This window comes from Cetorhinus maximus, chromosome 5 (assembly GCF_964194155.1).
Source record: "Cetorhinus maximus chromosome 5, sCetMax3.hap1.1, whole genome shotgun sequence".
Taxonomy (NCBI): Eukaryota; Metazoa; Chordata; class Chondrichthyes; order Lamniformes; family Cetorhinidae; genus Cetorhinus; species Cetorhinus maximus.
This window is the reverse complement of record NC_135883.1, coordinates 82,796,781-82,816,331: the sequence shown is the minus strand read 5'-3', so window position 1 is coordinate 82,816,331 and position 19,551 is coordinate 82,796,781. Positions and strand designations below refer to the sequence as shown.

At 38.9% G+C, this 19,551-nt stretch overlaps 1 protein-coding gene across 5 annotated transcripts in view; it reads right to left on the bottom strand.

The window, feature by feature from the left end:
- Positions 1 to 19,551, bottom strand: part of ptprk (protein tyrosine phosphatase receptor type K) — a 640,293-nt gene that overhangs the window by 39,987 nt on the left and 580,755 nt on the right. For 4 of the 5 annotated variants that reach the window (XM_078542126.1, XM_078542128.1, XM_078542127.1 and 1 more), the window contains 4 exons: positions 18,708 to 18,744; positions 3,669 to 3,766; positions 1,747 to 1,863; positions 62 to 216 (listed from right to left, as the gene is read on the bottom strand). In XM_078542126.1, coding sequence (XP_078398252.1) covers positions 62 to 216; positions 1,747 to 1,863; positions 3,669 to 3,766; positions 18,708 to 18,744 — 407 coding nt within the window. Of the gene's footprint in view, positions 1 to 61; positions 217 to 1,746; positions 1,864 to 3,668; positions 3,767 to 11,454; positions 11,565 to 18,707; positions 18,745 to 19,551 lie in introns of those variants that run through there. The other variant, XM_078542130.1, reaches the window with a different exon arrangement.

Sequence of the window (19,551 nt, the reverse complement as noted above, 5' to 3'; positions counted from 1 at the left end):
TTTTAAATCACTTAAAAAGTTTAACGATGTTATAGAAGTATACACAATAAGTAAAGCTAACCTGCAATGTACAACTACTGGTCCTGCTCCTGGGGGGTTTGATATTTTCACACGACGGATAAATGCCAGTAAACCAGTTGCATGATAAGGTACGCCATGGTCAGGCCAACCAGTGAAATGAAACTGTTTAACTTCACGAATTTCATCAAAACCTCTCTGAGAAAGAAAAACACATTTTCAAAACAGGGGCAATGCAATGTATTCCTTGCCAAATTCACACTTCACATATTTACTTATTTAATCTTCTAAACATTGTGCCTTCTTACTAGATCTATATTCACAATCAATTAGATTCCTCTCAAATTATTATTGTAGTAGATAATTCAGACTTGTCCACATGGCTCTGCATACTATTTCACTCTGCTTGCTTTCATATCCATTACCACTTACATTTAGCATTCCATCCTTTCTTCAGATCACATGCACTGAATACTCACATAATCCAATATGCAGTTTAATAGCTAAATCACTACATCATCTTCATTTCCTTTAAAAAGGGATTGAAAATCTTATTTCTTTCAATTGTTCAAAGACACTACTTCCTCAAAGTCTCTTCAAAGTACAACATACTGCTACCACCTATTACTTAGAAAGGTTTCAACCTCCATCCTTCTTTGCCTGCCCATATTCTTGGTTTCACTGAGCCCAATGACTGCAACTGGACTCCCACAATTCTACTGCTGAAACATTCACTAAAATAAATTTCCTCTTTTGTGCCAAATATACATTTTTTTTCCTTAACAAACAAACTCTCTAAAATGGACCTGAATACTGCACATATGTGTGGAGAATCTTTCTGGTATTTCTCTTTGTACTTCTGGACCTGCTGATCATTTAAAGTCATAACGCTCTCAATTCTAGATTCTAACCTTTTAAAAAAAATGTACCCCTTTCTTGTCTGTTTTATGTTTGGTGCTACTGTGAATATTCCTCGCGTGTTGCTTGAATTCCAAATATGCAATCCTGCAGGTGCTTAGTCCTCTCTGCATGCCCACTGTGTTGAAATCAAGGCATTCTTTCCTGGGACTTGAAAACTATGGAACCCATTGCCTTCCAGTTTTTCCTTCCAATTGAATTCTTCAGGCTTTTAAAACCCAATTGCTACATAATTTAGCTAATTTATTTCATGATCCTACTGTGGCATGCTATAGTATGGCTCTTAACGATAGTTTCTCAGTAATTAAAAAAATGACTAAATGATCATAAATGTCATTACCATGCTTTTTTCCTATAAATATCTTCAATGGATATTAGCTTATTCCTTTTTTGGAACTAGAATAACTTAATGCATAATGCATATTTTGCAGCCCTCAATTAAGTTGTCACCGAAATATAAAAGCCAATTGGTGTCGAAAATGCACTGCTGGTAATGCACACACGTTTGCTGCTGGCTCTGGTGAGGCTACAGATCCAGCTTAATATATTGTAAGTATTAGCATGAAATTTAATTTGCCACTATCAGCTGCTTTGCTTATCAATTCATTTTTCAGTCCAATGTGAAATACCAATTACTTTAGCTATAGGTACTTCCTGTTTGTGGAGTTCAGGTAATTAATGAATGCAAAACATAATTTGAACCATCAGCCTGCCAGGATTCCATTTTTCCTAAATATCATTATATTAGGGAAATATTTGATAAATGCTAAAGAGAAAAGACATGAAGAAAGTTAAGATAAATCAGCTTACCCTTTCTAATGTAAATGTTCGAACTACATATTCTGCAAGTGGTTCCTCTTCCATGAATGTAACTTTAAAATCTGCATAAACTTCAGAATCATCTGGCCAATATTTGTAGCATTTTACCTTTAATATTAAAATAAAAATGTTCAAATGATTAAAAGCTATGATTTATATTGCAGGTTTCAGTGTGGTAGCTTAAGCTTAAGACCTAGTCAGGCAATAGCATGATCATATTGTTTTGTGCCAGTTTAGCTGGAACATGAACAGTTTTGTTCAGGGAAGTGCTTTGTAGGTTTGAACACTCAGAATTCTTTCCCAAAAGTTGGAAATTTTAAATGTTTAAATGAGAACAGGAAAATCCTTGCTTTCTAAACATTCAAACAGAGTTCAGGTAGGTTTATAAAACACCCAGGAAATCCAATGGATCCTAGAGAATTTTCAGGGTCGACACTGCATTGGGCATACATTCCCACCTGATGTCAAGCCTAGAACAAGATTATTTTCTACAAAATCTCATTCCTGTGTGTCAGCATGACGCTAAAATCACTTCATAAAGATGCTAAACAAATGTAGTGTAAAGAGATCCTAAAATTATTTATTTAAAATGTGTGCAATAACATTGTCATATCATTTTAGTTCAAAATATGCTGCATTATAGGGTGAATTAATCATAGATAATGCAGTCTTCCCTGCAATTATCTCCTCCTAAAATGAAATTCTGTTTCCAAACAGGTCATCCAAATAAACACTAATGGAGAGAAATATAAATTACCTTGTAAAGTTTCCAAGGAAAGATAGCACAACAATAGGACAGAAACCCAGGAATAAAAAAAGATATTTGTTTGACCAATTGGTCAGAGAATATTACATCATATAAAACCACACAAATTGTCAGCAAATATCATTTGCAAAGAGGAAGAAAAACCAAGGTGCAAAGAAATCTACAAATGAAATGTCAGCGACTATATTTTTTAGATTTTCCATCTTAACAAAAATGGATATATTCTGATTATTCATTAAAAGTTCATGCCTGAAAGCAGCAAGACCTGGACAACATTAAGGTTTGGACTGGAAATGGCAAGTAATATTTGTACCATGAAAACACCAACCAATGAGCATCTCCAATGAAAGAGAAAATAACCATCTCCCCAGACGTTCAATGACATTGTTGAATCTCTATCAACAACCTGGGGGGGTTGCCATTGACCAGAAATTTAACGGAACCAGTAAAATAACTGTGGCTAGAAAAGGAGGCCAGATGCTGGAAATTCTACAGTGAGTAACTTGCCTCTTGATTCCCCAAAACTTGTCCATCATCTACAAGGGACAAGTCAGAAGTGTGATGGAATACTTTACGTTTGTCTGGATGAATGCAGCTCCGACAACACTCAGGAAGCACAACATCATCCAGGACAATAGAGGCCCCCTTGATCAACACCCCAACCACCTCCTTCAACATTCACCCCTTTCACCTCCAATGCACAATGGCAGCAGTGTGTACCATTTACAAGATGCACTGCAGCAACTCACCAAGGTTCCTTCGAAAGCACATTCCATCCCACGACCTCTACCACTTAGAAAGAGGAAGGGACCAGGCATATAGGAATATGGGATCACCACCACCTGCAATTTCCCCTCCAAGTCACAAACCATCCTGACTTGGAAATATATCGCTTTCCTTCATTGTCCCTTGTCAAAATTCTAGAACTCCCTCCCTAATCGCACTTGTGGTGCCTACACCACATGAATTGCAGTGGTTCAAGAAAGTGGCTTTCAACCTTCTTCTCAAGGGATATTAGGGATGAATAATAAATACCGGCTTTGCCAGTGATGCCCACATCCCATGAACAAATAAAGAAAAATGGATATTTTTTCAAACTTTAAAACTAATTCTAAAGCATTCATTTTTCTATTAAAATCAGACTTACCCTTCCAACTTCCACCAGATTTGTGACCATGACGATACAAACTGATTGCTCTTGCCAAGCCATTCTCCAGAAATCATACACAGTTTCGTGTACTGGTCCTAGAAGATTGAGGAACAATAATATTTAAATAATGGTGTATATGTATGATCACAGATGATTCATGCACAAATTATCATAACATTATATAGTGGCAATTTCCTGAATCCACACTTCTGAAGTAGAGTTTTGCTACCTGGATTGCATACCAAGAAATCAGAGAAATGCATCCAGTGGGAGACCTTAAAACCATAAGATGTAGGAGCAGAAGTAGGCTATTCAGCCCGTCGAGTCTGCTCCGCCATTCGATGAGATCATGGCTGATCTGATAATCCTCAACTCCACTTTCCTGCCTTTTCCCCACAGCCTTTGATTCCCTTACTGATTAAAAATCTCTCTATCTCAACCTTGAATATACTTAATGGCCCAGCCTCCACAGCTCTCTGCGGTAAAGAATTCCATAGATTCACCACCCTCTAAGAGAAGAAATTCCTCATAATCTCTGTCTTAAATGGACAACAGCTTACTCTGAGATCATGCCCTCTGGTCCTAGACTCTCCCAGAAGGGGAAACAGCCTCTCAGCATCCACCATAAGAATCAAGCCCCATAAGAATCTTATATGTTTCAATAAGGTCACCTCTCATTCTTCGAAACTCCAGTGAGCACAGGCCCAACCTACTCAGCCTCTCCTCATAAGAAAATCCCTCCATACTTGGGATCAATCTAGTGAACCTTCTCTGGATTGCCTTCAATGCCAGTCTATCTTTCCTTGGATAAGGGGACTAAAACTGTTCACAGTATTCTAGGTGTGGTCTAACTAGTGCCTTGTATAGTTTTAGCAAGACTTCCCTATTTTTATACTCCAGTCCCTTTGAAATGAAGGCCAACATTCTATTTGCCTTCCCTATTACCTCCTGAACTTGTACACTAGCTTTTTGTGGTTCATGCACGAGGACACCCAAATCTCTCTGTGCTGCAGCTTTCTGCAGACTTTCTCTATTTAACTAATATTCAGCTCCTCTATTCTTCCTGCCAAAGCACACAACCTATCATTTTCCCACATTATATTCCATTTGCCAAGTTTTTGCCCAGTCACCTAACCTGTCTATATCCCTCTGTAGACTCTGTGTGTCATCCTCACCACTTGCCTTCCCACCTATTTTTGTGTCATCTGCAAACTTGGCGATAGTACATTCACTTCCCTGATCCAAGTCATTAGTACATATTGTAAATATTTGTGGCCCCAGCACTGGTCCCTGTTGCACTCCAGTAGTTACAGGTTGCCATCGTGAAAATGCCCTGCTTATCCCAACTCTCTGTCTTCTATTAGTTAGCCAATCCTCTATCCATGCCAATGTACGACCCCCAACACCAGGGGCTCTTATCTCATTAAGTAGCCTTATGTCTAGTACCTTATTGAATACCTTTTGGAAATTCAAATATATTACATCTACTGGTTCCCCTTTATCTATCCTGCTTGTTATCGCCTCAAAGAATTCTAATAAATTTGTCAGGCATGATTTCCCCTTCATGAAACCATGCTGACTCTGCTTGATTATATTATGCATTTCTAAATACATTGCTATTACATCCTTTATAATAGACCCTAACATTTTCCCAATGACGGAGAACAGACAGGGATTGTGGTACATAATGGTACCAACGACATAGATAGAAAGAGGGATGAGGTCCTGCAAGCAGAATTTAGGGAGCTAGGAAGCAGTTAAAAAACAAGACCTCAAAGGTAGTAATCTCTGGATTAAAAATTAGGAGAGAGAGCAAGTGAGTCTGCAAGGCATAGAAATTATAGGCCACCAGTTAAGGTACAAGGGAGTTTGGCAAGGTTGGATGGTATTTATTTTAATGCATGGAGTCTGACGAATAAGGCAGATGAGTTGAGGGCACAAATTAACACATGGAAGTATGATGTCATTGCTGTCTGAGACATGGTAGAGAGGGGGGCAGGATTGGCAGCTCAATATTCCAGGATATAGGGTCTTCAGGTGAGTCAGGGAAGCAGGTAAAAGAGCAGGGAGTATCACAATATTGATCAAGGAATCAATTACAGCAGTAAGGAGGGATGACATCTTAGAAGGCTCCTCAAATGAAGCCATATGGGTAGAACTGAAAAACATAAAAAGAGCAATCACATTGCTGGTAGTGTACTATAGGCCCCCCAAACAGTCAGAGAGAAATAGAAGAGCAGATATGTAGGCAAATTTCAGAAAAGTGTAAAAATAATAGGGTAATAATAGTGGGGGATTTCAACTTCCCCAATATTAACTGGGTTAGTCATAGTATGATAGGTTTAAAGGGAGCAGAATTCTTAAAATACATCCAGGAGAGCTTTTTAAGCCAGTACGTAGAAGGTCCTACAAGAGAGGGGGCAGTCTTGGACTTAATTTTAGGGAATGAAGCCGGGCAAGTGGCAGAGGTATCAGTTGGGGAGCATTTTGCAGATAGTGATCATAACTCCATTAGTTTCAAGGTTGTTATGGAAAAGGACAAGGATGGGCCAGAAATCAGAGTTCTAAACTGGGGCAAGGCCGATTTTAATAAGTTCAGTTATGATTTGGCCATATGATATAATTAAAGAAATCAGCATAGAAAGGGTGGAGGTTCTAAGTGGTCTGGTAAGCTTAGAAGTAGATAAATCTCCAGGCCCAGATGAAATGTATCCCAGGCTGTAGGGTGAGGCAAGGGAGCAGATAGCAGGGGCGCTGGCAATAATTTTCAAATACCTTTCTGGCCACAGGAGAGGTGCCAGAGGACTGGAGGACAGCCAATGTGGTACCATTATTAAAGAAGGGAGGAGGAGATAAAGCAGGGAACTACAGGCCAATCAGTCTAACCTCAGTGGTGGGGAAACTATTGGAAGCAATTTTGAGGGACAGAATTAATCTACACTTGGAGAGGCAGGGATTAATCAAGGACAGTCAGCATGGCTTTGTTAAGGGGAGGTCATGTCTGACCAATTTGATTAAGTTTTTTGAAGACCAGGTATGTAGATGAGGGCAATGCATTTGACGTAGTCTACTTAGACGTCAGCAAGGCTTTTGATAAGGTCCCACATGGGAGACTGATAACAAAGGTAAGAGCCCATGGGATACAAGGCAATTTGGCAAATTGGATCCAGAATTAGCTGAGTGGCAAGGAGCAGAGGGTGATGGTCGAGGGGTGTTTTTGTGACTGGATGCCTGTGTCCAGTGGGGTTCCACAAGGACCGGTGTTGGGTCCCTTGATGTATGTGGTACACATAAATGATTTAGACTTGAATGTTGGAGGGTTGATCAGTAAGGTCACGGATGACATGAAAATTGGTGGGGTGGTAAACAGTCAGGTGTTTAGCCTTAGATTACAGGAGGATATAGACGGGCTGGTCAGATGGGCTCATCAATGGCAAATGGCATTTAATCCAGATAAGTGTGAGGTGATGCACTTGGGCAGGACAAACAAGGCACGGGAATATATGATGAATGGTAGGACCCTGGGAAGTACCGAGGATCAGAGGGGCCTAGGTGTGCGTGTCCACCGGTCCCTTAAGGTAGCAGGACAGGTAGATAAGGTGGTTAAGAAGGCATATGGGATCTTGCCTTTATTAGCCGAGGCATGGAATATGAGAGCAGGGAGGTTATGCTGGAACTGTATAAAATGCTAGTTAGGCCACAGCTAGAGTATTGTGTGCAGTTCTGGAATCCGCATTGTAGGAAGGATGTGATTGCATTAGAGAGAATGCAGAGATTTACCAGGATGTTGCCTGGACTGGAGAGTTTTAGTTATGAGGGGAGATTGGATAGACTGGGGTTATTTTCCCTGGAGCAGAGGAGATTGAGGTGGGACATGATTGAGGTGTATAAAACTATGAGGGACATAGATAGGGTAGACAGGAAGGAACTTTTCCCCTTGGTGGAGGAATCAATAACCAGGGGGCATAGATTTAAGGTAAGGGGCAGGAGATCTAGAAGGGATGTGAGAAAGAATATTTTCACCCAGAGGGTGGTGGGAATCTGGAGCTGACTGCCTGAAAGGGTGGTAGAGGCAGAAACCCTCATAACATTTAAGAAATATTTGGATGTGCACTTGCAATGCCATGGCACACAAGGCTATAGGCCTAGTGCTGGAAAATGGGATTAAAATAGTTAGGTACTTGTTTGACCAGCACAGACTTGATGGGCCAAAGGGCCTTTTTCAGTTCTGTCGACCTCTATGACTCTATTAAGCTAACTGGCCTATAATTACCTGTTTTTTGTCTCCCTCTATTTTTGAATAAGGGCGTTAAATCGGCAGTTTTCCAATTCTCTGGGACTTTTCCAGAATCTAAGGGTTTTTGGAAGATTACCACAAGTGTATCCACTATCTCTGTAGCTACTTCCTTTAATATCCCAGAATGCAACCCATCAGGTCCAGGGGACTTATCCGCCTTTAGCCCCATCAGTTTCCCTAATACTTTTCTCTAGTGATAGTTATTGTATTTATTTCCTCCCTGCCTTTTGCCCCTTGATTATTTAGTATTTTTGGAATGCTATTAGTGTCTTCCACCGCGAAGATTGATGCAAATTATTTATTCAACTCCGCTGCCATTTCCTGGCTGCCCATTATTATTTCCCCAGCCTCATTCTCTAAGAGGCCTATGTTTACTTTGGCCTCTCTCTTCCTTTTTATATATTTAATATTACTTGCTAGTTTACCCACGAAGTTTATTTTCTCCCTCTTTATTGTTTTTTTGGTTATCTTTTGTTAGTTTTTAAAACTTTCCCAATCCTCTGGCTTTCCACTAATCTTTGCCACACTGTATGTTTTTTCTTTCAATTTGAAACTATCCTTAACTTCCTTGGTTATCCAAGGTTGGTCTACCCCCTTCCTAGTATCCTTCTTCCTCACTGGTATATATCTTTGTTTTGAGTCATGAACTATTTTCTTAAACATCTGCCATTGTTCAACAACCGTCTTCTCTGATAAACTCCTTTCCCAGTCCACTCCAGCCAACTCTGTCCTAATTTCTTTGTAATTACCCTTATTTAAGTTTAGCACAGTTGTTTCCAACCCAAGTTTCTCACTCTCAAACTGAATGCTAAATTTTACCATGTTATGGTCACTGTTTCCTAGGGGGGATCCTTTACTCTAAGGTCATTTATTAAACCTGCCGCATTACACATTACCAGATCCAAAATAGCCTGATCCCTGGTTGAATCCACAACATGTTGTTCTTGGAAACTGTCCGGATTCTTGCTCGTGACTCCTCTGCCAATCTGATTTTCCCAATCTATATGAAGATTAAAGTTACCCATGATTAATGTAGCGCCTTTTTTATATGCCCCCATTATCTCCTGATTTATTTTCTGTCCTACAATACAGATTCTGTTAGGGGGCCTATATACTACTCTCACCAGTGTCTTGTTCCCCTTGGCATTTCTTAGCTCCACCCATATGGATTCTACATCTTCCAATCCAAGATCATTTCTTGCTATCATACTTATTCCATCCCATACTAACAAAGCTACCCCGCCACCCTTTCCTTCCTGCCTGTCCTTTTGAAAGGTCACATATTACTCCTAAATATTTAGTTCCCAGCTTTGATCTCCTTGTAACCACGTCTCCATAATGAGAACTTCATTTCAGGATTGCACATTCAGAAAATTGGCATTATTAATGAAACAATTTTTTTTTTAAAAAGCAAATACTAGAAGTCATCAATTAAAACAGAAATTGCTAGAAATAAACTGCAGGTCTGCGAATCACCTGGAAAGAGAAAAGACAAACTATCTGTATGTCATGATGAAACTAGATGATAACAACAAAGGCGAACAACTGACAGATGTCAATCGTCAATTTTTTGCTGATTTGTATCAAAGAGGCAGTTAATGGAATCAATGTCCCAAAACTGCTTTTGGGAAGGTATTCCTGATTTATAATTATGTCTACTTTATTCTTCCCAGACTCTCATGTCTTTTTTCCCAGAATTAAGGTACTCAGTTACTTTCCATTTCTGATAACTGAAACAACCACCTTTCTTTGACTTGCTGTGACCAGTATTTTCTGTGCTTGTTTAAACAAACATTGTTCCTTTATCCTATGCTGTGGAATGCAGTACCTTTAGAAACAATATTTAGCATTCTGGTATCATATGTACTAGAAAATTAATTTCAGTTCGTGTGTTTTAATCCCACCGCATATATCCTATATATGTCCTAACATTATAATCAACTTAATATATCAAAATGCTCCACCTATACCACCATCAGTACATCAGCTCCATGCTACTTAGCTCAAAGTGTTCTCTGAAGACACAACATATATTTGCAAGGCCAAAATCTGCAACTATGCTGCGGGATACTATAAAAATATTGCATATCCATCTTAATACTTCAGTAAAAAAAAACCTACAACCTGACTGTTATGACAATTCCAAATACACACACCAGTATAGTTTACTAATATCCTAGTGACAACATTCCAGAATTGAACAGCGTTCTCCTTGGCCTTCCAATCCAAATACTACACACATTCTTCCAAAACTCCTATATATTCTGAGAAATAAGGGGCAGTCTTGTATCTGATCATGAATCCTTGAAGCATTTTGAATGTTGAAACTTATCTCAAGTAATTTATACTGAAGTATGCAATTTCCATTAATATTTCTATCCATTTCTAACATTCATTGGAAGTTAATACAGGCAGGATTTCAAAATGAGTGAAACAGATTATGCACTACTATAAAAACCATGCTGTTCAAGTTGCTTTATCAATTCTTCTTATCTGATGGGTTTCCAAAACGAACTTTTGGTTGGCAGTACTAATAAACCATTCAAGTTTGGTGACAAACTGCTGTAATTGATTGCAGCTGACGTGACAGGACACAGTTGGGATACTACAGATCAACAAATTAGTAACTGAAATTATTAGTAAAGAAACTTTCAATCAGCAAAAATTAAAGAAAAAATGTTTTGATACTTTATTTCATTTTTTAAAAGGGACAAGTTAAAAACTGATACTGAAATTCAGATGGATATTAACAAGACAATATAAATTATGCCATATTCAGTCATTGTTCTTTTGAAAGTAAAGGATTAAATGTTCCATTTATTCATTTTTTGCTGTGGATTTCCACATTGAAAGTAATGCATAGAAAATGTTGCTACCTTCCCATTTTAGAATTCAGAAAGCTTCCTCTAGTTTCTCCAAACTGGGAATGTACAAATGGAAAAACATGAAGAATATGAAGTAGCTGGGTTTTGGCACACTATGTTGAAATAGGTTTTGGTTTGTTAGAAAATGTGCTTTTATTCAGTAGGTAGCTCACATAAACCTAAATGAGACAAGTCAATATTTCACAATGACAGACAATCCCACACCATATCGAATCAAGTCCATTACAATCAACTACAATAAACCGTTATTGTTCCATTAAAAAAAAACTTGATAAAGTTGACAGTGAGGCCAGCTAAAAGCCTGTTTTGGGATCTTACCAGGTAGTACTTGGAACTGATAAAATAAGTTGAGCAAACTTTCAGCTTGAAAATGTCTGCTTTATTCACACAGGAGCATAGAAAGCGGTGGCAGAACATCTTATCAGAAGTTAAGAATATCAGACTTGAAAATTCTGCTGATGCATGATGTGCACTAAGTACTGTAATCACAACAGAAATTTTGACGGAGTGATGTTTACCTATAACTTCACGAGCTAACCAAAAACATATTGAACAGTTTAAAGAAGACCTGTTTTTTAAAAATACATGAAAAGACACTGACCAAAAATGCCATGAGTCACGTGATATCTGGGATTGTAAATTGGCCTTTTCCGGAAAGTTACTTCATGGACTGCAGATTGGCCCTGACATATTGCATGGAATTTCACACCCTGGGGGGTGTCAAAATCCACTTCAAATAGGAACTTTTCAAAGGAAGGCATTAAAAATGCAAAGTGCTGAATTTTAATCAATGGCAAAGACAATGGGAACTGATAACCAGCCAGATACCCAACAGACATTCAAAACCCACTGTGGAGGATGAACTAACCCCATCTCCTGTTGGTTTCTACTATCTTGAAATGTGTCAAAAGTTTCTGAGACAAAAGATTGAAAATGCAATTACTTGTTTGACAACAACGACTACAAGACATATTAACCATATTAACCAAAGAACACCTTCGGTCTGTCCGCAAGCATTACCCAGACCTCCCTGTCGCTTGCCATTTTAACACTCCACCCTGCTCTCTTGCCCACATCTGTCCTTGGCTTGCTGCATTGTTCCAGTGAAGCTCAACGCAAATTGGAAGAACAGCACCTCATCTTCCAACTAGGTACTTTACAGCCTTCCGGACTGAATATTGAGTTCAACAATTTTAGATCTTGAACTCCCTCCTCCATCCCCACCCCCTTTCCGTTTCTTCCCCCTCCTTTTTGTTTTTTCCAATAATTGATATAGATTTTTCTTTTCCCACCTATTTCCATTATTTTTAAATGTATTCCACCCAGTGTTTATTTCACCCCACCCCCACTAGAGCTAACTTGCTTGTCCTGCTCTCCACTCTTAATTAGCACATCCTTTTAGATAATATCACCACCTTCAACACCTCTTTGTTCTTTTGTCTGTGACATCCTTTGGTTATCTCCTCCTATCACTGCTTGCTTGTCCCAACAAACCCCCACCCCCCCCCCCCACCCCCTCTTTAAACCAGCTTATATTTGACCCCTTTCCTATTTTTACTTAGTTCTGTTGAAGGGTCATGAGGACTCGAAACGTCAACTTCGCTCTTCTCCGCCGATGCTGCCAGACCTGCTGAGTTTTTCCAGGTATTTCTGTTTTTGTAACCAAATTCTTTCTTCGAAGATACTGACAGGAGGTTTAAGAATTGGTTTTGCAAAGCCAGAAACAAAGCGAAGTCATCCAGAAAAACTGCTGAAGAGAGCAGTAAAGAATCTTTCTCTCTCCGAAGCTAAAACTCACTCCAGCAAGGTGCAGTTACCTGAGCTTCAATTCAACGCCAAGATTTTTAAAGGAAACCAGCGAACTTCAAATGGCACAACATTCAACAATCGACGCCTCAAGGACAAACAAATTCCAGCATCCACAGTTTTTTGCTTTTATTTGACTAAATTGTATATCCTTTTAGCTTTTATTTGGACTCTAACTTTTCTTACTTCTGAGATTTGTGTGTGTGTGTGTGTTTGTGTGTGTCTGTGTGTGTGTGAGATCACGTCTTCTATTATTTTCCTCAGGTTTAGTAACTAATAAACTTACTCTTTCTTTCACTCAAGAAAACCTGGTTTGATTAGGTCCTTATTAAAAAGTAAATACACTTGGATTGAAAAAGGCATTTACGAGGAAAAGAAAATTTAAAAAAGCCTTTGTTGTTACCAACTGAGGGGGTTGAATAAAGGGGAGCCAGTTCACTCCTCCTGACCCGGTTGTTACAGTACTTAAAAATTATTACTGGGTCTATGGAAGGAAATTTTGTTTAAATGTTACATAGCATGGCATGCTAAAGGTCATCATTTTGATTGTATGAACATAAAAGGAACTCACACAAAGTGTCAAGTTCTCCAGTGCTGTTACACAATTAAAACTTTAGTGATAGAGCAAAATGTAGCCATTGCAATAAAAAAATGGATTGTCACCACTGTTCTGACACTTCATCACAAATTTGAAAGTTGCTCTACTTAATATTCGTCAGCTTATCATCAATTGTATTCCAAACCGAAAAGCCATTCAAACCTAGCTCCCAGAGCAATGGATAGTGTGCTAAACTAATGCCAACCTGCCATTTTGTACTACATTTTCCATTAAACATAAACTTTCCATTTCCACATTACCATTCATGAGTATAAAAATTGGTTGACAGTGATAATGTGAAGAAACTTGATTGTTCAGTGTATTTCAAATAGTATTGGTGGTTGTCCTGGGGAGGGTTATGCTTTTTCCTGAAAGCAGAAATGTCATACCATAATATGCCCAATCCATTATTATGCTGCCAAGTTTGTGTTTAACATGGCCACAAAGTCTAATCTATGTAAAAAAAAAAATACTGGCCAGTAAGAGGCTAATCTTTTGTTGCTGGGGTAAGTTTATTTGTGGATTGGCAGAAGCTTAAAATCTCTGCCTCCAGTTATTGAGGAGAGGCTAGGTTATGAAGGATTTGCAGGAAGCGGGTGGCTTTCAGACATATAAAAAATTCTACTCATTCATTAGTAAATTTCTGATATGTTCAATTGTGATTTGTTGCTGTTTAGTTACTATCAGATATTTTCAAGAAAACAGAACTATTCTTTCACTGTACAATAAGCTGCACTTTGAATCTCCCTTCCAAATACAGTAAATGTGAATCTCATCAACAATCAAACACTCTGAAAATGGGGATTCTGCGGCGAGTAACTCACCTCCTGACTCTCCAAAGCCTGTCCACTGTCTAGAAGACACACTAGTGTGATGGAATACTCTCCGCTTGCCTGGATGAGTGCAGTGCCAACAACATTCAAGATTGAATGTGACACCATCCAGGATAAGGCAGTCCATTTGATTGGTGCCCCATCCACCACCTTCAACATTCACTCCCTACACCACTTATGCATGGTGGCAGTAATGTGTCCCATCTATAAGGTGCACTGCAGGAACTCACCAAGGCTCCTTTGACAGCACCTTCCAAACCAAATCTACCATCTCAAAGGACAACAGCAGCAGGTATCTTGGGACGCCACTTACTGCAAGTTCCCCTCCAAGCCATACCACCAGCCTGAACTGGAACTATATCGCCGTTCTTTCACTGTCACTGGGTCAAAATCCTGGAACTTCCTTCCTAATAACTGTGGGTGTACCTATACCATATGAACTGCAGCAGTTCAAGGCGGCAGCTCACCACCACCTTCTCAAGGGCAATTAGGGATGGGTAATAAATGCTGACCTAGCCAGCGATGCCCACATCTCATGAAAAAACATTTTAAAAAAGCAGAATTCACAAGCAGTTTCAACTAAATCCTTGGAAGGTCAAAGCTAATATCTTTGACTCCTGCCATAAATCCTGCACCTTTATGATTGACTCAATCCTCCACCCTAGTCACTGATTCAGGTCGAATCGGATCACTTGCAACCTCAGTGTCTTATATAACCCTGAGATGAGGTTCCAATGTCAGACCCTCTGGTAAGACAGCTTACTTCCACCTCTAAAGCGCTGCCTTCCATCACCCCTATTTCAGTTCATCTTTGTCAAATCTAGTGCCAACTATTCAAAATCTCACCTGGTCAGCTTTGTATTGTCCATTCTCTGTAAACTTCAGCTCCTTCACAACTCCACTGCCCACATCCTATCCTGAATCAAGTTTCTTTCACATTCATTCCTGTCCTCACTGTTCCACATTAGCTCCCAATGTCTCTAATTTAAAATTCTTCTTCATCGCTTTTAAATCCCTCCAAGGCCATGGCCCCCTCTATTTTTATCAGAAATAGGAACAGGAGTAAGGGCATTTAACCCCTCTAGCCTGCTCTGTCATTCAATTAGATTGTGGTTGATCTGATTGTGGCCTTAACTCCACTTTACTGCCTTCCCTGCGTAATGCTCGGCTCCCTCATAGACCAAAAATTTAACTTAGCCTTGAATACATTCAATGAGCCAGACTCCACTGCTCTCTGTGGTACAGAATTCCACAGATAAATGACCTTCTGAGAGAAGAAATTCTCCTCTTCTCAATCTTAAATGGAGACCCTTTATTTTGAAACTGTGTCCCCTAATTCTAGATTTCCCCAAGAAGGGAAACATCCTCTCAACATCTACCCTGTCAAGTCCCCTCAGAATTTCAATGAGATCACCAGTCTTTTTTTCTAAACCCCAATGAGTATAGAGCCATCCTGCTCAACCTTTCCTCTTAAGACAATCCCTACATTGCAGGAATCAACCCAGTGAACCTTCTCCAAACTGCCTCCAATGCAATTATATCCATCCATAAATGAGGAGACCTAAACTGTACACAGTACTCTAGGTGCATTACAACTTCCTAACTACGTTCCTCTACTTCCTGTCTCCTAAACATTTCCCCTTTCTTCAACCTATCCCTGGCCCTATGTTCTGAAATTACATCCCAAAACTTTACTGCCGCTGCAACTCCCCTTCCTCACCCAACTCTCCACAAGACCCCAAGCTTTTGGTCACCCCTCCTAATCTTCTTTCTTTGGCTTGGTGCCCTTTTCCCCCTAAGTGTCTCTGATATTCCTTTTTTAACGTTGCCAAATAAATGCAAACAAGCTGTTGTTCCTGTATTGCGCAAGAAATAAAAGCGCCATGGATTATGGATGCACTGGATTATGTCAGTGTATATGTTTGTAATTTATCCAGGGCCCAATTCCTCCTGTTCAGTTTAAATTCAGAACTTCCAGAGGAAGTGGATTTACTGCAGTTTCTACAATATAACTTAAGACATGCGAACGTACATATGAATGTACAAATTAGGAGCAGAAATAGGTTATTTGGCCCTTTGAGTGTGTCCTGCCATTTGATAAGATCATGGCTGATCTGATTTTGGCCTCAACTATACTTTCCTGACTGCCCCCATAACATTGACTCACTTGTCTATCAATAATCTATCTAACTCAGTCTTAAAAATAATCAATGACCCTGCCTCCACTGCTCTATGGGGAAGAGAATTCCAAAGGCCAATGGCCCTCAGAAAAAATTTCTTCTCATCTCAGTCTTAAATGGGAGACATCTCATTTTTGAATGAGTGTCCCTGAGTTCTCTCCCATAAGTGGAAACATCCTCACAGCATCCACCCTCCCAAGTCCCCTCTTGATCTTGTATATTTCAATATAATCACCTCTCATTCTTTTAAACTCCAATGAATAGAGGTCCAATCTGACCAAACTTTCTTCATAAGATAAGCCCATCATCCCAGGAATCAGTCGGGTGAACCTTCTCTGAACTGCTCCTTGTGCCATTATATCCTTCTCAAATAAGGAGACCAAAACTGTACATAGTACTCCAGATGTGGTCTCACCAATGCCACATACAATTGCAGCAAAACTTCCCTACTTTTATATTCCATTCTCCTTGCAATAAATGGCAACATTCCATTTGCCTTCCCACTTTCTGTACCTGTATACCAATATTTTGTTTCATGTACCAGGATACCCAGGTCCCTCCATACCATTGAGTTCTACAATCTTTCTCAGTTTAAATAATATACTGCTTTTTTATTCTTCCTGCCAAAGTGGATGAGTTCACATTTTCCCACATTATACTCCATTTGCCAAATTTTTGCCCACTCATTTAACCTATTTAAATCCCTTTGTAAACTCCTGAGGCCCTCCTCTCAGTTTACTTTCCTGTCTATTTTGGTGTCATATGCAAATTTAGCAACCATGCCTTCGGTCCCATCATCCAAGTCATTTATATAGATTGCAAATAGTTGAGGCCCCAGCACTGATCTTTGTGGCACTCCACTGGTTACAGTTTTCCAACCCAAAAATAGCCTCTTTATCCTTACTCTCTGCTTCCTGTTAGCCAATCAATCCTCTATCTATACTAATATGTTAACTCCTTAACATGAGCTCTTATTTTGCATAGTAATCTTTGGTGTAGCATCTTATCAAATGACTTTTGGAATTTCATGTACACCACATCTATAACTTCCCCTTTATGCACGTTACTTGTTGCTTCCACAAAGAGCTCTAATAAATTGGTCAAACATGATTTCCCCTTCACAAAACCACGTGGACTCTTCCTAATTGTATTAAGATTTTCTAAGTGCCCTGCTATAACCTCCTTAATAGTGGATTCTAGCATTTTTCCCAAGACAGATGTTAGGCCACCTGTAGCTATCTGCTTTTTGTCTCTTTCCTTTCCTGAATAGAATAGTTATAATTGCTATTTTCAAATCTGATGGGGCCTTACCAGAATCTAGGGAATTTTGGAAAATTAAAACCAATGCATCTACTATTTCCACAGCCACTTCTTTTAGGATCCTGCGATGAAGTCAATAAGGTCAGCCTTTAGTTCTAATAGTTTTCCCGGTATTCTTTCCCTGGTAATTGTAATTGTTTTAAGTTCTTCCCTCCCTTTCATGTCTTGATTTACAAGTTTCCCTGGGATGTTATTTGTGTCTCCCACAGTGAAGACAGACACAAAATATTTGTTCAATGCTTCCACCATTTTCTTATTTCCCGTTAGTAATTCCCCAGACTTTCTAGAGGACTAATGCTCACTCTGGTTATTCTTTTCCTTTTTACATACACGTAGAAATTTTTACTATCTGTTTTTATATTTCTAGCTAGTTTCTCTCATACTCTAATTTTCCCCTCCTTATTGGTTTTTTTAGTCATTCTTTGTTGTTTTTAAATTCTGTCCAATCTTCTGACCTACTGTTAATCTTTGCAGAATTATATGCTTTTCTTTCAATTTGATACTATCGTTAACTACCTTAGTTAGGCACAGATGGTGCATTCGTCTCCCAGAGTTTCTTTCTCACTGAAATATTATAAGATATCTCCTTAAATGTCTGCCAGTGCATTTCTACGGACATACACCTCTTAACCTATCTTCCCAGTTCACCTTAGCCAGCTGCATCTTCATACCCTTGCAATTGCCTTAAGGTTTAAAACACTGCTCTTAGACCCACTCTTTTCTTCCTCAAACTGAGTGTAAGATTCAATCATGTTATGATCAATGCTGCCTTGAGGCTCCCTTACTTTGATGTCATTAATTAATCCTGCCTCATTGCACACTACCATGTCTAGAATAGCCTGCTCTCTGGTTGGCTCTAGAATGTGCTACTCCAAGAAATTGTCCCAAAAACACTATAGGAACTTATTTTTCATACTACCATTGCTGATCTGATTCATCTAATCTATATGTAGATTAAAATCACCCATGGTAATTGCAGTCCCTTTGTTAGGTGTCCCCATTATTTCTTCTTACAACATTAGGTCACAGAAACTGCTTTAATTATATTGCGAAATCTCACATGATGCAACTAATTTTGAAACCTCAAAGGTAAATGAATTTAATGCAAGGTTCTTACCTTGTGTAGCTATATAATGACTCGGTCTGTGATACCCCTATAAATGAGAAAAGGTTCATAAATTTATACAATCTGGAATGAGGATTGGTCTGGTCTCCACCAATCCCATTTGGAGAAATGTACAACATCAAAGTCCTTCATTTACAATGTGAAAATGTGCTGACAGCAATTTTACTTCCCTCCGTAAAAGCACCAAAATGTTAAAGGTCAGTCAACTGAATTGAGTTTCAACAATTTTCACAGGTGGAAGAAAGAATAAAGCCAATTAAGAACTAGGATTTGAAACATCTATCTTAATTGATCAGGAAGCGATATGCAAACGAAGAGTTATTTTGATAAAATTACCAGCTAAAAAAGAATTGATTGCAACGACAGTGCTGCAAGAAGATGGTTAGGTCCACACGCTTATCTTTTCTTGCTTGACTTTCAATAACATGACAGGTTAACAGCAGTTCAGTGACCTTACACAGTACGGTACTCTGATTATACACAAACTTAAGGCTTATAATAGACAACAGAAATGATAGGTTAAATACAACAATGGCATATTTACATTGAAATAGTATCTATGATGTGACCGACCAGAAAATTTTAACCCTTTAACTTCATTAAAAAAAACTAATCAATTGAAATACAAAAATAAGGAAATGATGACTAACAAAACAGTGACTAATGCGATTAAATAAAAGCACAAGAGGATGTTTGTAAATAATAAAACTACAGTGAAAATCAATAGTGCATTTATACTGCAACTTTAGCAATGCCATGAAGCAGTTTTGGCTTTGCAGCAAAATTAAAGCTGTAATATTAATTTAAAATCAGGCAGAAGAAGCACCGAGAGATT